General features: G+C 40.5%; 1 protein-coding gene across 4 annotated transcripts in view; it reads right to left on the reverse strand.

Moving 5' to 3' along the window:
• cadm4 (cell adhesion molecule 4) overlaps positions 1-23,435 on the reverse strand; it is a 155,682-nt gene that overhangs the window by 42,426 nt on the left and 89,821 nt on the right. Inside the window, exon 1 of one of the 4 annotated variants that reach the window (XM_005938226.3) lies at positions 977-3,859. The exons of 1 other annotated variant lie outside the window; for it this stretch is intronic. In XM_005938226.3, the coding sequence (XP_005938288.1) occupies positions 977-1,073 (97 nt within the window). In that variant the 5' untranslated portion in view covers positions 1,074-3,859. Of the gene's footprint in view, positions 1-976; positions 3,860-23,435 lie in introns of those variants that run through there. 2 more of the 4 variants (XM_005938224.3, XM_005938227.3) reach the window with 2 other exon arrangements.

Raw genomic sequence — 23,435 nt, forward strand, 5'->3', positions numbered from 1 at the left:
CTCTGGTTTGTGTTCAATCAATCATCTCTTGGCTTCAAATCTCAATCTCATGCAACTCTTTTTGAGGTCTTTTAGTGTCTTGTTTCATCTCTGTACCATCCGCTCCATCTCTGTCTTTCTTCCATACACACACAGAGTGCACTGTTCTCCATCTCTGTCTTTCCATTTCACTTTTTCTGCCTCTGCGGCTCCCTGCCTCCCTCACATACAGTACAAGTGTCTGTCTGGCCAAATCGTGTTTTCCTTGTGTCAGTCTGGCTCTCTCTCAATATTTGTCTCTTGCACTTCACTCTTGCACCATTCTCTCATACTCTGTGGGTCTAACGTTCTCACATTAGGTTCTTGAACCACACTCTTGCTTTCTCTATGTTTCATTTGCTTTCCTTAAGTCCTCAAGTTATTCCCTAGTCTCTTCATCTCATGGGGATACATGCTTGTCTTCATTTTGTCTCTCTTTAACCTTAGATGCAATTACCAAACTTAAATTAGGCTGAGCAGCAACATAATCAAAAGCACTGAGTAACCCCGACCCGCAAGACCCAAAGGATCCAATGCTAACACCCACACGACACCTTCTCCATGTCCCAGTGGGTCAGAGTTGTTCTGGAAGCACAATGGGGTCGTACACAATATAGCTGCAATGTTGCATCTGATCAGTATAATTACCAGTACACTGAAAAATGATTTCATTGTGTGTTACTGTCCCTTGGTCAAATCTTGGAATTTTTAGTTTTTTGCACATTTGGACACCAAATACTTATGACTTATTCTTTTTATACAACATTTGGATGAATATCTGCAGGGAGTTAAAATGTAAATTACACTGATGTATACTGTCTATACTAAGAGTGTTTACAAGTGAAAATGAAATGCTTGCTTCCTTGACTTACTTAGTGAGTAGCAGTAGAAACAACTGTGCGCATTTCATTTAACCAGTATGTGGGTGTGAGTTCATGTGAATAAGTGCAGGACTTACGAGTGATGCAGAGCAGGACCAGAACTAGGCTGCGCAGAGCAAGAGAGTAAGGAGCAGGAAGGAGGCGGCAGAGGACAGAGCTTCGGACAGGCCTCATTGTGTATTGAGAACTTGTGTTTGTATGTATAAATGCGCGAGTGTGTGTGTGTGGCTGTGACTGTTTGATCAATGGCTCCTTTGTGACCCTGCCTGCACTGCTACTGACAAACCAGTCCACACACACACATATATGCACTTGGATTTGTTCTCAAAAACAATGCCAACAAATGCACATGCTAACTGTTGTTGTATGAGGACAAACTGCTATACAGCATCCAAGCACATGCAAAGAAACTACCTTAGCAACAAAGCCACACAAGACTGACTTCTAGCCAGCGTTTGCACGCAACACACAAACGTTTTGCCAGAGCTCAGAGCAATTATAGAGCAAGCGATTTAGACACTATATCACAATGCACACAGAGAAAAGCTTACAGCAACAAAGTTCATTTGTTGACTATAGCTCCTTGTGTTCCTTAGACAGAATTTAGAATATGCATTGTTTTAATTCCATGTAATGCAGGAGATTTGCCACTGCAAAGTCCTACAGAGGCTCAGTTCAATTTAAAGAAAATGTAATTTTTTATTGTAGCGCTTTAAGTCTCCTGAGACCAAAGTCTGAGATTCTCAAAATCAATAAACTGAGAAAAACAATGCCAAACAGACCGTATACTAACAAGAGTATTCAGTAATGGCAGCTATGCAATTAACTGAATGAGGTACAGGTTAATTAATTCTTCAGCTGTATACTACAGCGTCACACTTGGAGCTTATAGCAGGGTCTGAGCAATAATGAGCCACACAGTTAACCACAACAACAAATAGGCAACCTGTCTCCATTGGGTCAAACCACACTTATTTAAGGGAAATAAACCATCAGTATTACAATATTTCAGTCAAATAAAGCACAAGAAACTGACATCCAAAGCAGGTCTGATTTTCTCTGCTGGTGTTGACAATATTACAACTTTCAAAATAGAACCATCTCCATTGCTATGCCCTTAAGGACAGAAGAATCTAGGGCAACAACGTTCATCCTCAAACAGATTGTATTTTAATGAGTTAGACAAGGTTTTCAGCACTTCTCACCCAACAAATCAGTAGGCAGAGAAGTCAATGTTCCTTAGAGCTAATACCAAACCATCCAGACCTCTTGAGAGACTGAGACACTATCTTACTGCAACTCATCTAGAGATAGCCAAGGTTAAATAAAATCCATTGAGCTCGAGTGCAGCGCTGAAAAGACAGAGTGAAAGTGCTTGCCCTGTGTAGAAGAACGAACTTGCAAAGCACTAAACAAAACTGTTGTAAGATACTTTACATTCAGATGCTACATATTTTGGTATGCTATATTACCCCGGAGACTTGCACGTGATCCTCACAAGAATTCTACCATTATTCGCTTGGATGCTAGAACTTTGCAGATGAGCTATCATGTACACACTGCAGCGCAAATGGACAGAGATTTTACACGGTAATTTTAGACTTCTCTGAATCACAGGTTATCGGACAGTTTAATCATGAAGCATCGGCTTTCCTAACGCTTCCTTTCTAACGTGTTCCACTGGCTGCAGTTGGCGCCTGGGTGCACTCCAGTTACACTCTCGCTCAAACACACTGATCTCAAACCCTGCTGTGTTCAAGGTCCAGACACAGTTTCGCTGATTGTCAGGACCTGATGCCTTGTTGGTCTGTGTAAGTGTGTGGCGTTGGTGTGTTTGTGTGTGTGTAGTTGTGAGTGCTTAATGTGTGTGTGTTTGTAGTGTAGAGACAAAGCGCAGCGAGCTGCACCGCACACCTCACTGAGCACTATCTGATGGAATAAAGTGCGGGTGTCATCCTTAGATTACTACACACTGTCTGCTTTCTCTCTCACTCTCTGTGCTACTGCAAACACAATGAGCTCTAACGGCGATTGCTCTGACACTCCTGGCAAAGCTGAAAGCGGATCATCGCCAATCTTCCCTACAGCGCTGACTTCATTGGTCAACTGGCTGATGCTGAGAAAATTACTCTGTGTTGGTGTACACCAGCAGCTCGGGTCTGGCAGGTCTAAGGCCTTGCAGCACTCAGATGGAAACAAAGTCTATCCACTTGTTAAAACTGATCTCAAATCGTGCTTAGTTTATCCATTCTAGCGCCCGTTCTCTGTCCTCTTCTTTTAATCCTCTGGTCCGCAGAAGCTAGTTAGTTCCCACAACTTGTCCTCGTTTTGCTTCTTTCCTGTTGATCTATGAAAACTGTCATAATCCCAGTGTGCTATCACTGCTGATCAAATCCATCTGTCTGTTTTCTGTCGTTCACTTGCTTATATAAGCCTGGCCTCCCTCTCCTTGCTTAGACTCTGTGTGCGTGTGTCAGTGTGGGATCAGTGTCTGCATATTTGGCATACTATTTTGTGAAGGTTAGAGATGTCTGTGTGTGGATGGAAGCAGTGACAATGGATGCCTTTCAGGTCAACAAACAGTGGCAGTGTGTGTGCGTGTGTGAACTGTGCTTGACTGTTCAGTGTTGACTGAAGAAGAGTGTACATTTGGTTGACTGTTTAGCCCTTTCACTATCTACTAGCCATTAATTTATCCATGCAGCCACGAACAGAGGCATCATAGTGCCTCTTTATGTTAAATGGGCGTTTTTTATGGCTGCAGCGATGCACATGGCTGTCTGCTGACAAGAAGTGGGTACGTGTTTTTTGTCTTTGTAATTCAAACTGGATGCGGAGAAAGGAAAAATGAACATGACTATGAGTATATATGAGTTACGCTGATGCGAGTTTGGCCCATCAAAAAGTATCGGCTCCATATTTTTATACTGATGAAACAGAAATCATTGCTAACAGCTAGACCAACCTGACAGTAAATTTTGTTTCACCACATTGTGTATAATGAAATTCCTTTGTTCAAGCTCATGTACTATCATTACTGCTATTGGCAATAAAACCTGCAATACAAAGCCAATAGTGGAAGCTAACTGCAGCAGACTCCGCGTCTTTGACATTCATTGTCCTGTAAAATGCGAAAGGCAACACAGCTTTGCTTTTATAATAGCACCTCTACTTGTTCTTAATCAACTAATCATAAACTATCAGTCCTAATGTGCCACAAGCTGTATTTACAAACATCTTAATGCATTTAATTTGAAACACGCTGTTCCTTATCATCAAGTCAAATAAAGTCAAATTTATTTATCAAGAGCTTTTATCAAAATAGGGTCATGGCAATGTACTTTATAGATTAACTAAGGACATAATTACAGACAAAAAGAACACATTGCAAATCATACCCACAACTGGTGAGTATGTGCGTATTTGTTTGTCTGCAAAGTCCCTGTGTGGGCAACCCCCTGATGGGTGTATTTGTTTTTGTCGCAGTGTGTGCGGAAGGAATGGAAGTAATGGCAAATTGTGTCCCCTATCCCCCTTCCTCTTTTTTTCCCTTTTTCCCCCTCTCTCTCATCCAAATCAAATTTTTAATGGGCTTCATTGGTGCCACCGTGGAATAAGTGTTGCCAAAGCACTTAAGGGGCTTAAGTCAGCAGCGTGCTGAAAATATTAAGCACTCAAACAGCCTTACAACTGCCTGCTTAAGTATGCCGAGGAGGTCGTGCCAGCATTTAATACCAATGGTATTAAAGCTCTCCGACAAGGGAGAGGAACAGAAATATAGATATATACAGTATGTACCACACCTGGGAACAGATGCAGCCTCACCGGAAGAATGGGAAGAGACTGTGAAGGCATGAGATGGACAAGAGGGACGTAAAAGGGGAAAGATTAGCAGTGAGGTGAAGAAAACTGAATTTAATGACAAAGCAGGAAGCAGGTGAGTGAAAAGAAGTGGTGAGAAAAGGGAGGGAGAGAAGGAGAGGAAATAAAAAAAAATCAGTGTAGAGGAGGAGGGATGCAGGGGAATTGTGCCAAGGTGTGGGAGGTAAGGGTTGATGGGATAGCTGTGAACCAGCAGCAGAGGGCTAATGCAGAGATTCTATCGGGAGGCTTATCCGAGATTAAATTTCTCTTTGTCCTTAAGGCGCTTCTTGGGTAAGCGGAAGTGTCGAATTTATTTCTTATGTCTCCCTTGAGGTTGAGGCGAGTGGGTTTGGAACATATGAGTGTATGTGTGCGCCTAAGCACGAGGTGGTGATGTCTTCGTAGAGGTGGAGCATATGTATATGTGTCTATGTAAGCATGAAATTTGTAGGTTTATTAACTGTCAAAGTGAGGAGGAGGAGGAGGGGGTGTATTCCTGAAAGGTAAAATAAGTCAAATTAAGATTCAAGTAGGCTGTTAGTGTGGCAACAACACAGGCACGTGAATTTGTACGTTAAATTTGCATATTCAGAAACGTGTGAGTTTTCTTGCTTTATAGATTTTGTTTTATGAGCTGCTACAAAGCCCTACACTACGAGAAAGTCACAAAAACCAAATGTTATCTGAACTGTCCTGATTGAGTAATATCCTCTGGGTTTTATTCAGTGTATGCAAAAAAAATGAAAAAGAAATAAAAAATCAATTTGCAGCTGCTGTTTGAGATACTACAAAATGAATAGGAATTTACAAGGAGAACATCAGAAATTCTAAATTGCAGGTCATGTATCTGATTTTAAAAAAAAAGGGGAAAAAAAACTATTTTCACCGAGCTCTGAGTACATTCATATCGGGCCTGACAAGCTCAATCAGCCTCTCCCTGGCCCTCTGCTCTCTTTCTCCTCTCATCTTTCTGATTTCTTGTTTGGTTGACTTGGTGTTAATAGCTACCCTAGAGCCATGCACTAGCTAATCCAGCTGGGTTTGCTCTGAACTCTAATTAGAAAAGTCACAGCTCCTCAATCTATTTGACACTATCAGTGACTGCATTTTCTGGAGGCACAGCTCAGGTTACTTCCAGCTCACCTCACACTCCTGGGCAAAGGGATCAATATGGCCCGATCATTGGGGTGGCTTTCGAATGACACCAACAGCCTTTCTTTACACAATTTAGGATTAGAAAGTTTTGATTTTCTTTATTTTCACTGTTTGTTGACATTGGGGGCTGGCGAATAAATACAAGTCAATGCTGCTCACAACACGACAGGCTCATAAGAATGCAAAACCGATACTGGGGCTTGAATCACTGGCTGTCTGAAATGACGTAGTTTGCATGGAAATAGGTTATGTGTAAAGACTGCGCATTTTAGTAGATATTTTCTACCTAAAATGGTAAATCTCTCTACTTTTAAAAGCATTTATAGAGGCAGTATTCCTTAGGAGCCAATTTCACTGATGTTTCTAAGCACATTTATAGAGGAAGTAGCCTATTCAGATACTTCCTACTTGACACATTTGTCTATTCCGAGTAAATAAATAAAACACTGCTTTGTCGTAGCTTTCTGCTTTGTGTATGTATACTTAACCCTGAGATTAAACTCACTTTATGGTCGATAACAGTACTGGCAGTTTCTTTTCACTGATTTTATGAGTTGAGGGAAAGACATAACAGGGCTCAGGTAGACATATATAGACATCCTATTGTTATTTCTAGTCCCATTAAGCATTTACAATGCATCAACCGTGCATAAAATTGGCAATTTTAGCATACTTTTTTTCCACCACGGCAAATTTTAAGCCACAACACTCTCAAGTGTCACACTGCAAGAAACGAAGATAAAGAATTGTGTTGATGGCCCGGTGCTATTGTAGTGGAACAAGCCAGCTGAATGTTTTATTAGAAATATGCAGTCTTTGGTTAATTCACTGCAATTTATCTCCACAAAAAACTCTGGGGAATCTTGCATTTTAATTCATATTGTGAAGCTTTGCTTTATCATGATCGCTGAAAAAATGCATCTTTCCAAGCTTCAAGTTGCACTTGTATCCCAAGGACTGTCCAATCACCATCAGCATGTGGAACTACTGGTCAATAATACAGCTGCTGGTGTGATTTTGTTACCACAACAAGTAGAGTGTTTTCTTAAGCACGTACCAAATATTTTTGTGAATTCCTGTGAGCACTTTTTGTATACCAAAAACACCACAAGAAATGCTAAATACCTAGCGACACAGACAAAAACGATGTCTTGATTTTCCTCTTCTGCTTTTCCACAGTCCTGTGTTTGTTGACTTGAATAGTTTGTCAATGTGTTTTTTAAAGTGACAATTCTTTTTCGAACATTTTTCAAGGAAGCATTCCAAGATGACTCTGTGAAACAAATGATGTGGCACATTGGGATACTCTTAAATGATTTGGACAAAAGCTAGAAAACACCTCTCACATCAAGCACTCACACAAATGCTAAAAACTCACTTCTGTTATGACTCACTTCTCAAGGGGTGTCTATACAATAATAATAATAATAAAAAATGTGTGAAGAAGTGAATGAATTTGCTCTTCCAATTCAAGCACAGGATCAAGTTGAACATCTTAACATCCCCAGAGTCATCAAATGTCTCAGTACAAACAGTATAGTTCTTTCAAGTACTTTTCACATTTTGCAAAGTTACATAGCCTACATGGAAAATTATGTTGCAATAATTAAGTCAATTTATAAAAAGAAGTAAAGAAAATGCACATTTTGAACAAAGCTAAATTGCAAATGCAAAATATTTATATGGCATCATTCAGACCTATACTGTATGTATAAAAATGTCCAGTATCACTTTGTTCCTTCTCCTTATGCCCTATTCATTTTTACATAACAACTAAATCAGTGGTTCTTAACCTGGGTTCGACCGAACCCAGTTAGGGGTTCGGTGAGTCGGTTTGAGGGGTTTGGCAGAGCCTCCGCCGTGACATGCACGGCTCATTTTGTGCACCAGTAAAAAACATATCTATGTCTTGAATTTGAAAAAAAATCACATTTTATTTTTCACTAGAGAGGGGTTCAGTGAATGTGCATATGAAACTGGTGGGGTTCGGTGCCTCCAACAAGGTTAAGAACCACTGAAGTAAATGCTGTTTAAAAACTATTTTATGTTTGTTTTAGACACAAAAAGCACACGAGTAACGGCAGCGTAAAGGCCTTGTTGAAAAAGAATACAAACATGCTTCAGATCTATTCTCATTCCTGAAAATATTCAGTTAGTAGTATTCAGTTTAGCAAGCGTGCAGCATAGTTAGAGTTTGCAGGTTTGCTGAAGTGAATTTGGCAAAAATCGTGAATACTGGTGTCCAAGTCCTGTGCTTTGGATAAGAAAAACTTTCTTACACTGAGCTGTAAAAGAAAGTTGGATTTCATCAACTTGAAAGACTGCCAGTAAGCATAATTTTAGCTTCAGTTACTTCTCCTATTAAACATAGCTGGCAAACCAATAATCAGTCCAAATGGTATATTTTAGAAGACCGCATTGCATTGTACCAAAGCATCCCGGTATTTGACAAGACTCTGGATGCCAGGAGTTACAGTGCCTGTCTGCAAACCCAATGACATTTAGTAAAGATTAGCTTTAGTTGCACACTTGCAAGTTGTTAACCTGGAACCATGCAGGTCATGTAAGAAGACCCCATAGACCTTGTTAGTGCAGATAAAATATATAACACTAGCAGTCAGAAAAAAAAGCACGAGGAATCAAGGTAGCTGCGGGGTTTCTCATTTGCGCAGATAAAGAGAAGGTGTAGAGTGTAAAGCATGTTGACCAGCAAGGTTGGGATCTTTTTAATACAAGCCTGGCACTTTCTGTAAATCTCCCCCAGACCCTTGCCATTGTCATGCATGTAAAAAGATACTCAGTTTAAGTTTAACAAGTCATTACACGCACATTTTATGCATGGCCATAGGAGCCCTGTGGCGCTACAGAATGCTAAGCTCAGTTATCTCTCATTGAGTAAGATAAATGCAAACATTGTTACCTGCCAACTCTAAAACGTACTCTCTGAGCTGTTCTCTGAACAAGTGTCGCTATGAGTCACATGCTACACTGCTACCTGCTGGGAGTAACACTCATTATCCATGTGGCATTGTACCTCCCAGTGACAGGGTACAACTCCCCGCTCACTGTTTTCTCTGCTGCATTGCATGTGTCAGTCTCTTTTCTTTGTGTCCCCACTGCATGTGCTAACATTTGTGCGTTATGTATTTGGAACCCTCCTTTGTTCCCTGATATGTACATGTGTGACAAATGGCTGTCAGTGACTGCATGTGTATGCACCAGCTCACTATCTTGCCCTTTACTTTGCAGGTATGTTCATATGATGTGATACTGATGTTGATATCAGCCTGTCAAGGCTGCAGCTTATGATGTTTCATTTTTATTCACTCTGCAGAGGCTTTGTATATTTCAGTGTGAATGTGTAGCTGTAAACAGGGTCTGGTATAGGTTAGCTGTGTGCTGTCGTGGCATAGTGTATGTGATTAGAATTGAGCAGCGATGGGCCAGCTCGCTGGGGAGTGCCCTGCCAACAGCTTTGCCCCCATTCCGCCAATTCACTAACGCCTAACAAAGGGATAATTTCTCCCTTGCATGATATAATCTTTCCTTTCACCCGCTGCCTCAGTGGAACCATTTGTGGCTTTTTATCACATTTCTCTTTCTATCCCTTCATTTTCTCTGTCTCTCTTACTGTTGTGTCTGTTGCTTTTTCCACCCGCTCCTCACTCGCATGTCTCTCGCTCCCTCCTTGCTTGCCCTCTCTTCCTCTGTTACGTTTTTCCAATCCTTTTCTTGCTCGACTCTTCTCTCACTATGACCTTACAGCAGGTCTTTGCACTGGAGTCACTCTTACTCTTTCCCCCTTTCGCTCTCTCTCCCTCTTTCTCTTCGTCTCTCTGGAGGAAAATCACAAACTCATCAGTTTGCCGGCTCTGTTCCTGACGAGCAGGCTCGCAAGGAGAATATTAACGAAGCTCCGCAGCCAATTAACACCTAAAGCACATAACAACCTTTTATGCCAGCAGATGCACATGCACGCATGTCCGCACAAACGTACCCACACGCGTGCACACAAAAACACATATATTCACGATGCAAGAAGCACACAGTGCTGCATGCAAACAGTAGCAGGAAAATGCATACCCTGGATGCCACACACAATTCTGCCTAAATACAATCATTGCTACCTAAGAGGTGCACACAAACACAAAATCAAACCAAGACTTCAAGTCAAAGATACACATGCTCATGCACGCAAACATGCAAGACACTAATAGATTGCGCTGATGAGCGTGGATGTAGACGGAGAAAGACATTTATAGCAGCAAGGGTGAGTAATACAGTCAGAAAGGATATACAAAAACAAAAACAGAGGGGAAAGAAAGCAGAGAAGGAAATGTGTGTGAGGGAGGAGAAAGACAGAACTGTGGAGTGTGAAAAGAAGGCATAAAAACAGAGGGAAAAATCAGTCATAGAAGGTTAACGTGGCTTGGCTGCTCCTGACATAGTTCATTTGAAGGGTTTAATATTGGGTTGGTGCACAACGCGATGCATAAAACATGGTAGTAGAAGGGGCATTAGCATTGAACCTTTGCACACACACACAGACTTTCGGACACATGTGGGGCAGTATCCTCGTATGCATAAAACATGGTGAGAGACAGTGGGAGCAGGGGGCGTGAGGGAGATAGGAAGAACAAGTGCGAATGGACAAAAAGCGTATGTTAATGACCCGGATAACGAAAGGCGACCATGAGGGGTGGAGAGTCAGAGGGAGAGAGGGCTGAGAGTGAGTTTGATAAAAGTAATGGTGAAGGGAATGGGAGAGCGAGAGAGAGACTTTCCTCACGGCCTGCTGCTTTTGGATCGAACAGCGTGCAAATGAAAAATGGAGATGAAATAATTAGACAGGCTGACTAGAAGCGCTCATCTAAATATGTAAATGCACTTAATTTTACTTTGATTTGCTCTAGTGCTTCCCTATCACTCTCCCACTTTCTTCTTTCCATTCTTTCCCCGTCATGCATTTTCATTCCACTCCTTCATGATTTTGCATCTTCTTTCCCAGCCTCTCTCTGTCTTTCTGTAACGTTTCCTCTTCTTCCTGGTTTTTCCTTCTTCTCTGTTTTATCTCCCTGCATTAAAGTTATAATATATACAAGTACATACACTGAATCATTCACAGTTTTAGGAACTTTTGGCGTTGTATTTGTCAGCAAAATTGTTTTTAATTAGTTAATTTATGCCTCTATGCTTCTTTGATGGGGTGTGGATGTGTGTGCATGCTTGTACTTGCAGCATGTTTAATTGTGTCCAAGCATCACTCCTCCAGGGCCATGCTGATATTCCAGATTTTAAGTTTAAAATTTTTCAGTTTGCCTCTGTCTGGGTTCCCTGTTTGAACTCGGATTTCATCCAGTCCCAGTGTATAATTGTGCTACCTCCAAAATTGAAGTTCTGTCTGACTACAACTTCAGCCAGGAGTGTACTGTTTCACAGTTGCTCAGGAGAGAAGGGATGATTACAGAGATTAACTCCTTCAGCTTACAATATGGGTGAGTATCATGTTAAGTCAACCTGAGTGTCTGTATTACAGGAGATTTAAGTCACAATATGGGAGTCAAACGAGCAGCCTAAGAGGCAGATTGCAGTTCATTATATCTATTGTATGTTGTTTTGAACCTTCTTTTAAAGCTAGCTATGCAGTTCACATCTGTGTTTCTTGAAGTCCAATAAATACAGCAAGATTTCACAGATGCTGCTATAATTAAATACATTGTGCATAATTTCCAATTTGCTTGTAAACAAAAACTTGATAAAAAAAAACACAGTAGAATAAAAAAAACGTCTTTCCTTTCGTATTTGCCAAGAAGTTTAATAATTGCCTTTTTATGTGTATTTTGACTGAGCGCGTTATTAAATTAGCATACACTGCTTTTGTGCTGTCACTTGTATTTGCTGAAGTTTGTCTTGAAACAATGATCTCAAATTAAATGAGACCATGGTACCTGAAAGAAGAAAGGAAAAATTAGAATGTGAGCGAGTTTGTATGTGTGTGTATATCTGATGTGTGGATTAAAGATGATAAGAGTCACTACGGAAAAAGCCAGCTGTCCTTCTTAATGACAATCTGTCAGAGCTCTGTCCCAAGTACTCCTCCTCCTTCATCACTCTGTAGTGTATTCCTCCAACCCCTTTCCTCTCCTCTTTGAGCAGGCTTGTACCAAACATCCCTCACTGGGACACTCACTTACTGCTCCTACAAGGTGACTCTGACAGCAGTCCTTCTGGTTTCACTTCTAAGAGTTTCCTTTCCTTCACATTTCTCTCCCTCATACTAATTTTGTTCACACACACTTTTCAAAGTTAGAAAAATAGCATTTGTCATGTTGTGAGATTTGATTTCTGCAAATCAGAATATCTGATTTGATCTATTATACATAGTGTACGTGTTATAAACAATTAAGAACTGGTGTTTTATAAAGACTTTTTATGTTTTTGAGAGCCTAAAAATATGTTTAAATGCAGAAAATTGAATTGAATTGACTGACTCTTTCATGAAAATCACCAAATGACGATTAATGACTCAGTCACACACAAGCAAGAATAGGATGGCAACCTCCTTCTGAATGGGGAAAATTGATGGCTGCCTAGTCATTGCACTGAATTCTTTGCAATTCGTAAATGATTGCAACTAGTTAGCAGCCTCAACTTTTGGGACCCCCAGAAGTGCAACACTCTGAGCCTGTGGGTGATTACAAGGTGACTGCACAGGTCACCTGCTGGGAATTAATAGTCTCCAAACAGGTCCGACTCAAACAGACTGGCAGAAGTTTTATTCTAATTTATAAATACAGACAGATTGCCCACACATTGCAATCAGTCTGAGTTAGTCTGCGCCAATAAACGTAACTCATCCACAACCCATCCTTCTGCAACAGGGGGACTCAACTCATCTCATTGCCAACTGGCTGTATTTTGGTTATATTCGTATGTAAAAGCAAGTTTTCCCAGCACCTTTGTCATTTTGCAGTTAAATTGCGCCCCTGCAGTAACTATGTCACTATTTGTGGAGAGATTTCTGAATTTCTGTTTGAAATCTATGAGGTTCGGGCTGGACTCTGAATGTGAGTAGTTAATGTGAACTTCTGACTATGTAGATGGCAGCAGATGGCAACAAAATTGTAATTTTCACCAATTTATTACAGTTAATCGCTATATTATCACAAACAGATTAGATTTAATTGCCAACTTGAACCCATTCAATCACAAACTGATAGCAGACTGATAGCAGACTGACTCCATCTTAATGCAGTTTTATTGCCGTCTTGATGCACCAAAGTCACTTTGAAGATGGCAGCCCACTGCGAGTAGTCACCACTTGGAAACAGCGATTTCAAAGGCATTGTAACTGCTGTTTTCCCTAGAGTGACAGTAACATAATAGATTTCAACCTGTTTATATGCATTTCATAACTTTTTTTCTGCTTCTTTATTACCTTGAACAGCACTTTGGATTGCTTTTGTATGAGGTTTTACATCCTCCCACATTAAACTACCCACAGTTAAATGACTGTGTCAGACAAATGAAGATCAATGCAGACAAATTACTATCTCTCTAATTGTGACACATGACAAGGCTACTAATTGTGTTTTAAGAGCCAATGGTTGATAAATGGATTATAGTAATGATTACTGATGTAAAAATAAAGTATGATTTATTGGAACAGAAATTTATGATGTTTCGACAGACTATAACTTCTTTTCCATTTGCCCATCCACTGTCTGTCTATCTGTCACAGCTGACTCCAGTATAAAACTTGAACGGCCTTATCGGTTTTGGGTGTTTTTTTGCTTGCTAATATTTTCATGTTTTTGTTTTCTTTTGATGAGAAAATATGGGTGACATTCTTGGTGTTTTCTTCTTTTCTTTTTTTGCTGACATCAGATATCTAAAAGCATCAAATTCATTTTTCTCTTCTCTGTCCCTCCCTCACTAACACTTCACACACTGCCCACGTGCATCTGCGCTGCGTTAAACAGCTAGTTGGCAAGTTCAACAGTACCTATCACTGCCTCCACACAAGTGACCCTGACACACCACTGTTTTTATTCATCACGCCCTATTCTTCTATTCTGCTCTCTTCTTCACGTCCTTCAGCTCTAACTGCCCTCAGGCTCTGTTTATTCATTTATAACTCGCCACTGCTGTTTTTACCTACATAATAAGCTTTATTGCTGTCTTGCAGCCAACTGAGCAGTGATCATACATTTGCAAAAATCTGCACACACCACACACAGATCAACGTCACTGTGCGAGAACTATTAAGTAGACATATTTAAAGTTTATTAATCATACTTTTAATATGCAGAGAGGGCCATAGTAACACCCACACACATACTCACACACTTGCAAAACTTAAAAAGCCTCTCCAATATGCTAATTGTTTTCAAGCTGGACTGCTGACTGATTATTATCAGTTTCAGTTAAAAAAAGGTAATTAATGGAAAGAAATCTGTTAAATTTCCACTTCACCCTCTCTTTCATAAGGGCTGTCAATCACAGACGATGCTTAGTGACTCGCAGCTGGGGCTAAGAAGAGCAAAAGCTAGCTCATCTTCTATCTTTCTTACACCGAGTGGAACAAGAAAACATATCAGTTCATCTTAAGTTCTTTCTTTCCCTCATTTATTGTGCAGCGGGCTGCGAGATGCTGTTTGTCTTCAGCAATCAAATACCTGTTCACGGTCTTTCAGTGAGACGATCGCACCTGTCAGAATACAGGGCAGAGTGAATTCAGGACACAAACGTGCACTTCCTTCATTTACTCCTGGACTCCTCAAAGTGGAGGGAAAATCTGCCAAGGCTCAGCAGAGGGATCCATTAAATCGGCAGCTCGCAGCAATTAAGCAGACTAAATTTTATATACCTCTCGCCTCGTTTAAAAAAATTCAAGATTTCACTTTTAATTCAGCTTGATCAACATCATGCTTGGTTACCTAGCTCAAGGGGACTTGGGGGATTTGAGGCTATTAAAGACTAACCACAGCAGCAGAACAAGAATTAGAGCCCGACTAGTATTACCAACACTTGTAGAACCGCCACTATCAGGCTGGGTTTTATTTGCAAGGCCCCAGTACACCTGTTGATAATTCAAATGAAGATAATAACACCCCCAGCAGGGGACTAAATTAAGCTGCAGCAGTCACAAACAGGCCTAATAAGGCTCTATGTGGGGCCTGCGCAACAATACATACATTCTAAGCTGTGTGTTTGTGTGTGAAAGCATAACAGATGGAAGCCTTAGAGTTATGCCAAATGACCCTTCATAACTGAAAGCATGTCTGTATATTTATTCTATGTGCGTCCTTTCTAGCCAGCACACATTAAGGCTCACACACACGCACAGTTTTATGATTGCTATGGCTCTGGCAGCAGCTCTCCTTTAAATTCTTTTTAGACTTTAAATGAGGACTTAAGCCCATGGTTTGGTAATGACAGTTATTACACTCCTCTGCCTGCAGGAGGCTATCACACACACATAACCACACACACATACACTCACACACATACACCATTTAATTGATACATGTGCTGTTCAGTGTGAGTTATTTTGGAAAGACACCAACATAGTAAATGATGCAAATGCACAAAAACAGACACAATCCCCACAGAAACTCTGTCTCCCGTACACACACGCACACACACACACTGAGGCATAGTTACACACAATCATCCATTACAGCTGGTCTGTTCTCCATACCCAACATCCATTGCCTAGCAACCACCTATCAGGAAACAAGCTCACCTCCGGACCAGAGTAGCCTGCCCCTGAAAGGCAGCCAATCAGGTGAGTTGCTCCCCTGGGACAAACTAGTGTGATCAAGAAAAAAGGGTTGGGAGTTAGTCAATATGGTTTCAGTGTCACCTGCAGAAATCTCCTTTCCTTTTCCACTCTCAAGCTTTTCACTTTGTTTTAATGTTCCTTTGACACAATTATCAATGTCAAAGCACTCGAACCTCATTCTCATCAGCCCTGCTCCTCTCTTTCGCCCGCTCACTGTGTGTAGGCGGCACTTTTTGACTTTAAAACTCAAACCTATTTTGCAAATATACTGCCTCAGACAAAGTCATTCTAGACTCCAGTGCATTTATGTTTTTGTATCAGTATCCTGAAAGACAGATCAGGAATAGAGAAACATGGAGTACCACTCACTCATCCAAACAGCACGAATAATGGTTGGACGACATTTGTGCCTCATATCTATTTTGAAATCTACAACCATCCTGGCCAAGAAAGATGCCTCAAATACAAAAATATTGCTGTGAGAATATTTAGACTGAGACAGTGTAATGCAACATGTTTGGAGATGGATGATGTCGAAGCAGAGAATTTTTTTTCTGGAAGCTGTGAGGTGACTGACAGTAAGCAGAGCACACTGTAGCACAGTGATATGAAAACACTCATCCTGGGGACTCTGGCACAATGAGATAATGATAAACTAGAACTCTAACAGGACCAAATCACAGTTTCAGGTTTTTTATTTTTTTGTTGTTGGATGGATTTTCTGTCTTAGGTAATTTTCCCAAGTGTGTGCTACTTGTTTTTCAAGTTGAATTTAAAAAAAAAAACCCAGAACAACAGAATATTGGCTTGTAGAGCTGGTGTGAAAATGAACGATTTTGTCTCCAACGCTGTTAAAACAACATTAGGAAAATAATGAAGACTATGAAGAAACATAATATTTGTTTAAGTTTATAGGCAAACTTAACTAAACCACAATATTATTTCGTTATTATAAAACCAAAACAATCCTACTTATGCAGACTTACCACTTACAAAATAATCACAATGAACACAACAATGGAGGCAAAACATCAGCCTCAGTATGCTCTTCCTCACACCACGCTTTAATAAACTCCACTTGCCTGACTGGTAACGCACAGTCGTCGGATCAGCCATAACGATCTCTGTGCAGCACAGGATTTTGCCAGGATCTTTGCAAATGTTCAGCGATAATTATTGGACACGTTTGACATTATTGGAGTAGTTCAAATCAATCTACAAGTTCACGGGGTTGCCTGAAATTGAATCTTAAAACCTCTCACTCTACCAGATATATTTAGGTTGACCACTAGTCCTGATCAAGCCTTTGATCCAATTGTCCGTGTGGGCAAATCTGCAGCAAATCAGCCCGATAATCCTCGGGCATACTATCAGCCTCAGTCTTTCTCTGTCTGTGTCTTACACCTTTCTGACTCTCTCTCATTTCACGCTGGTCTCCTTTTTCTTTTATTCTTGCACAGTTTTTGGATCCAAAAGTCCTTTTTATTCTTTTAATATATATGCAACCAACATTTTTAGCACTTTAAAAATTAGAGCATTACACTATGTAGGGAAATTCCTCAGAAAGCAGCCATAAAATATAGCTATACCCACTTTTTAAATACTTTTTAAAAATTCTACAGTTACCTGTAATATATGCAGTGAATTTCAGTGAACTCTGTTCAGGAACATTACGGATGCCATTAAAGTATTAAGAGCTTGAATTACTTTAAGGGCTCCATTATCACTCTGGCCACCTCATACTAATAAAAATGTACATGCATAATTCTGGCTGCAACTCTGTCATACTGTTGGTAAAGTACTGTGCCATCATTTCAGGCAGCAGGAAACACTGAAAACCTCCTGTTTTTTGTCTCACTCCATCCCTCCCCGTGCCTTTCTCTGTCACTGTGTCTCTATCCGTCTGTCCCTGTGCCTCAGCTGCAATCCTTCCATCATTTCTATCTCTCCCTGGTGTGCTGTACTTTTTCGCCTCATCGCTTCACCAGCCCCCGTTTTCCTCTCGCCTTCTCTCCCTCTCCCCATGTTGTTGTTCTCTTGTACCTTACACCCCGTTCCTGCCCCACTACCTCCATCCTGCTACCTCTCCTTGACTCCATCCTTTTTCTTCCACTGCCACTCCCTCCATCACTCCGTCTGTCCTTCTTCCTGTCACCATGCATCATGCTGTTTCTTATCTACTTGTCACATTCTGTGTTTTGCTGGGTACTCAAAATTCGTTACTCTCTCTCACTCTTTCTTTATGTCCTGTGTTTCATCTCTTCTACATGATGCCATTATCTAGCTTTCATCGCTGTCCCCGTCTTTCTCTCCATGTGCTGATGCTACAATGTGCCTTCAAAGCAATTTCCACATTTAACACATTGGCGTGTCCTACTTGTTGACCCACTCGTTTCCATTTTTAATTTTTGAAGAAAATATTTTTTCCAAAAAATGCAAAATAGTATCTTACAAAAACAAACAAAAAAAGATTTTTAGCACCAATAGTGTTTATTTTCTTATTGTGTTACTGTTAATTACTTCTAAGGCCTCTACGAGGAGTGATCTCGAGTATAATCAGCAGCATAATTTGCATCTCTGTTTCATTTTGTGTCCATCTATTAGCAGAGACATATTTAGCATTATCTTTGCGACAGAAGGAGCACGGTTTTCTCTAAACTGTGGCAAACTCAACAACTTTCTTGTGCACGTGAGCATGAAATTTAAGAGAAAACTGGCTTTTGTTGATGAACCATCAGTCTCTTTCTCTTTTTCTTGGTCCATTTTCTTTTTTTTTAAGTGAAAATCGTTAAGAAATGAAACGGATTAACCATATGTGTGTGTCCCTAGAATCTGATTGGAATGGTCTTTTTGTCCGGCAGTTATTGCGGTGAATGTTGGGGCAGAGTTCACAGAGAGGACGGGAGTGGGGTGGAGCTAGATGGGTTGCACACACATGCACACACAAGTTATGGCTCTCGCACAATACTGGAGAACAGGGGACACACATATTGCAGCCACACAGATTAAATGTGACGTATTGGGGAACATATTCCAGTACGGGGATGTACGGTCACACACGCGCAGGAAACAGTGATATAAATGAAGAGTTATGGCACAGTCACACACATACCCAAGGGTACTGGATTCAGGAGAGCACTTTGATAATGTCACAGCCCTTAGGCCAAACTTGTCCCTTAAGGTTTAACCCCTAGTTGCTCCCAAGGCAGTATCTTGCGATTTGTGCGCATACATGTGAATATGTGTGTTTGTCTATGCATGTGTGTGCTCCTTTTAGGTCGATGGTGATAAAAGCTGCCTGCGGCGACAAGACAAGCCTCACGGTGACATCGAACACACCCTAGAGGACTCTAGACACCCTGCTAGGAATAGAGGGACAGATGCAGGGAAGAAGAAGAAAAACAAAAAGAGTAAGCTGATGGGAGATGGCGACCAACGAGGGAGACATACAAATGGAGAGGATGCTGTGCTGAGAAGGAGAAACTGAGAGGAGAGGTAATTTGTGATGACAGAATGAGAAAGAGAAAACAAAGAGGTAGCAAAAGAGAGAGACAGAGAAGAAGGAAGCAACTGAGATATGACCAGTGATAGATAGATAGATAGATAGATGGAAAACACAGAAACAAGAAAGCTCGAAAGACTTCAGAGAGAGAGATGGGGGGGGGATCTTCATCAGAGAAGGGGAAGAGGTAAAAAGAGTATTTATCTAAGCCCTGAGGGGAGGAGGGGAGACAGAGTATACAAGAAAGCAAGCAAAAAGGGGAGCGAGGGATGAACATGAGCAATAGCAAAAGCTGAAAAGAAGCTGCCTTTTGAAAGCTATTTGGTCCTGAGCCCCCATTAATTCAGCCCGCATTTAGCTCTCTCTGTGAAGTGCTTTGGTAACAATGGATTCATCAAGCAGACTGCACAATTTGAATTTAACTCCAGGAAGGGAGATGGGGATGGAAAAGGGCTTGAGGGGGGGTGGGGAGTATGAGAAGTGGCAACGAAACAGTAAGGAGAAGCAGAGGTGGGACAGGCTGAGTGTGTGATGTTCCTTCACTGTGCTGAGAGCCATTCATTGTGAAGAGATGCTCATGGGAAGGGTGGAATGTCAACTTTTATTGTCACAAAGATGACTTATTGTTTATTCATCAGGGCAGACAAAGGGGGGCAGAGAGGATAGGGGTGGCTTTGTGTGTATGTGCGCACAAGTACATGAGTTTAGATGGTGAGCGTGCGCAAGTGTCAGTATCTATTCCCGCATGTATGCCTACGTGGGCTGAATGAAAGGAGATAAAGTCAAATTCAGTGTGATTACCAGACACGGAAAATCCAAATAATTGCTTGGAATTCATTTGCGAAAGAATCATGCTTAAATGTCATCCCCTGACTTATCTCTGTGTTCACATGGAGACCAGGCTACCATGGTGCATTTTCAGGAGGCCCCACATTTCTGACTTTCCCTATTCCCCGCATAATTATCTGTCCTCCACTCTTCTCCCCATGTCTTCCGTTATTCCCAACTCCCTTGCTTCACTTGTCTCCCTCTGCTGGGATTGTTTATCATTTACAGAAATCTCTGGCATCATCTGCCACTTCAGTCGCTAGCTCATCTCTCTCACTCTTCCTCCCATCTTGTCTGTCAAACACTGAGGTCATTGTGAGCTGTAAAATAAAAGCAAAGAAAGAAACTTTTCCTTCCTCTGTCGAATTTGTTTTTTCCAGATACCACATTGTATCCCCTAAAATTCAAAAATTGGTTCCTTTGCAATGAAGAGCAAACACTATGGGCCATACTGAGCCCCCAAAGGGTGAGAAAATAGCACTCAGCTAATATGGTGACCAGTAAACAATGAAGTAAACACTCTGCTGAGGAGTTTGTCCGTATTTACACACAGCGTGTCTATAAACTCACACAGTTTATAGACACGCATTCACTCTGCATTCACACCAAGATGAGAAAGCTGACAAGTCTCATTTTCTTTTGCTTCTACCAGTTTTGCAAGACAAATTTCTACAATTTCTCAAAGAAACAGATACTTTTCCAGCTTACTTCACCTGTTTTTTATCCTCGCTCATTCAGAAGCATTTTTGTGATCAGTGCTGTTTACAGCCATTTAGACACGTTTGCAAAGAGAAAGCTCAGATAATGATTTAGAGACATAATGACATGAGCTAAATGGGGACAAAATTCAAATGAGCTGCTAATTAAACCCCTTTAAGCTGTAGATGGATTTCGATGATCCCCTGTGTGTTTAAAGATGAAGCTGTCTCTTTCCTCTTTCTAACTCTGCGGGTCAAGCGGCCACACAGGTAGAAACATTTTTTTCTTCTTCTTTCTGTAGCTCATGTTGTGAACCTGCAGAGCAAAAGACCTAACCGTCCTACAGGAAACCTGAGGGGACAAATGCATACTAACCCTTTGAAGGTTTCACAATGGTTTCACTCTTTCTCAGACTTCAAAGAGAATATTTGGGGTACTTTTTTCACTTTGTCAAAAGTACTTTCTTGGCATTTCATTTTGCAATTTAAAATCTTGATATCACTTCTCACAGAAGCTTATATGGTTCCCCTGCTCCAACAAGTCTAAAACCGGTCAGCCACAGTCACCCATGCTTCGTCTAAAAAACTTAAAAGAGCAGCTGAGAACAAGAGCGGCAGATTTTATTCTTTCATTTTTAATTTTTTTATTAGCAATTTTTTAATTAGTTTTCACTGTTTCTTAATCATCTAAATTGCAGACTCAAAGACACACTAATTCAGAGTCGGTTTTTAATGAACCGAGCGGTAGTGACACATAAAATAAAGGATTTGAAAGGAAAAGTAAAGCAGTGAAAATTACTTAAAATGAAACTGAGGTGGGTGCAGAAAATGACACAAAGCAAAACCAGGTGAGTACGCATGCATATGAAAAAGAATCAGTAGAGCTTTTATCTATTAATTTTACAGTCAGGACACCCTACTGTTATTCCTTCTTACGTCAGGATGTCATCAGTCTTTGTTGACCCTTACAAACACCAGCAGTGCATGTCTCTGTGACAAACAGAATTCAGAAGACCCAAGAGACAGTGCATGAAAAGGCTCTTCTGCAAATGGCTCTTGTATTCAGTCCATTCCCCCAGTGGATCTGCCCTATATTGACAGAGCAGAATGGTGAAGGCCTTTGTAAAAGTATGAGACAGAACAGTGTGACACAGTTCTCACACTACCTGAATGGCACACCAAATAACGCTACACCATAACCTCCTCTTTAAGGCGCAATTTTACTCGGTGGTGGAAATGATCTCATTGCATACGGGCACAATATGATGCTACATTTGAAACTCTCTGAAGGTGAATATATGGTAGGAAGGAAAGAAACGTCTAGAATATGGATGGAATTTAAAAATAAAATCAATACAGATAACACGGCAAAGCAGAAGAAGCACTGAGGTGTTATTCTTACCTAAACCTTTTATCTAACTTGTCAGCCTTGAGATGTAGGTGTGTAAAATGTGTATGTGTGTGCATTCTTGTGTGTATTCTCAAATAAATAAAAGTTTGTTTTGTTTGCCTTAGCTATTGGTAAAACCATAATTCAGCAAAATATATTTCATAAAGATGTTTTACATTTACTGTTCTAAGAACAACATAAGGTAAAATGTATTTGTGGAGACTTTTATATAGCTAGAGTCACAAAGTGCCTCAAACCACCTCTCGAGTCAATAAAGTGAAACAAATTACAGACACAGGCATTCTCATACAATAAAACACAGACATCAATAAAGGACTCTTTGTACAACCAGGTACTCAGACATACTTGAAAACAGTATAACCCAACCTACAGGCAATATGACAGGTCTGAAACTCCAAATACAGCATAAGCAACGATTCACTCTCACCTTGTTCTCCCTGTTCCAGACTAACGAAGAGCCAGAAAACAAACAAACAAACAAAAAACTCTTTTCTTATGTGTGAGACGAGGGCTAAAAAGTACCAAAATATATGCAGGTGTTCGATCGCAAAGAGACATACAGATTTTCCAGAAAGAATATTGAAATTGCATTTTACTTGCACTCGGTGACACAAAATCAAAAAAACGAGGTGATACGCACCCTGTGGCTGATTCTTCACAAAAAAGCTTTGGCTCTGTGAACCAGCTCTAAATTCTCCGGCACTAACAGCCTGAAGCCTATAGTTCTAGCAGTTATTTGAAGCACAATAGGCAATCATTTGGAAATATTTCTAGGATAGAAAAAGCAAAAGCAGGACAAAAAAGTAAGTTAGGTTAACTTGTGTGTGTGTTTTTTGTCCCCAGAATCATTTCTTTATTATCAGCTACACTGTTCTCACTGAATATTATAAATAGTACAGCGTATAGTCTGATCTGAATATTATTTGTGTGAAAACACTAGCAGTTGGTGCCACTTACAAAAACAAAACAATAATAGAATTTTTAGGTGGCTGCGTAAACCATGAAGTTAATATAGTGCATAAGACACATATCACTCAAAATAAAGAAACACATGCCGCTTTTCATTTATTAAGATATGTTGTTACAGAACTGCTTATGTTTTAATTAAAAATAACAAAGATAAACAAATAAAAGTCAGATTAGATTACATCAAATAGAGTATTTGTTAAGTGTCTTATTATTTCTGTAACGCTAACTTAATCACACTGGGATCTATCTAGAAACTCTATGAAGTGAAAATATGGGATTTGAATACAAGCACATATATTTAGCTACCATCAAAGCATCCATC

Source organism: Haplochromis burtoni, unplaced genomic scaffold, assembly GCF_018398535.1.
Source record: "Haplochromis burtoni strain Fernald_Lab_line unplaced genomic scaffold, NCSU_Asbu1 Contig_237, whole genome shotgun sequence".
NCBI lineage: Eukaryota > Metazoa > Chordata > Actinopteri > Cichliformes > Cichlidae > Haplochromis > Haplochromis burtoni.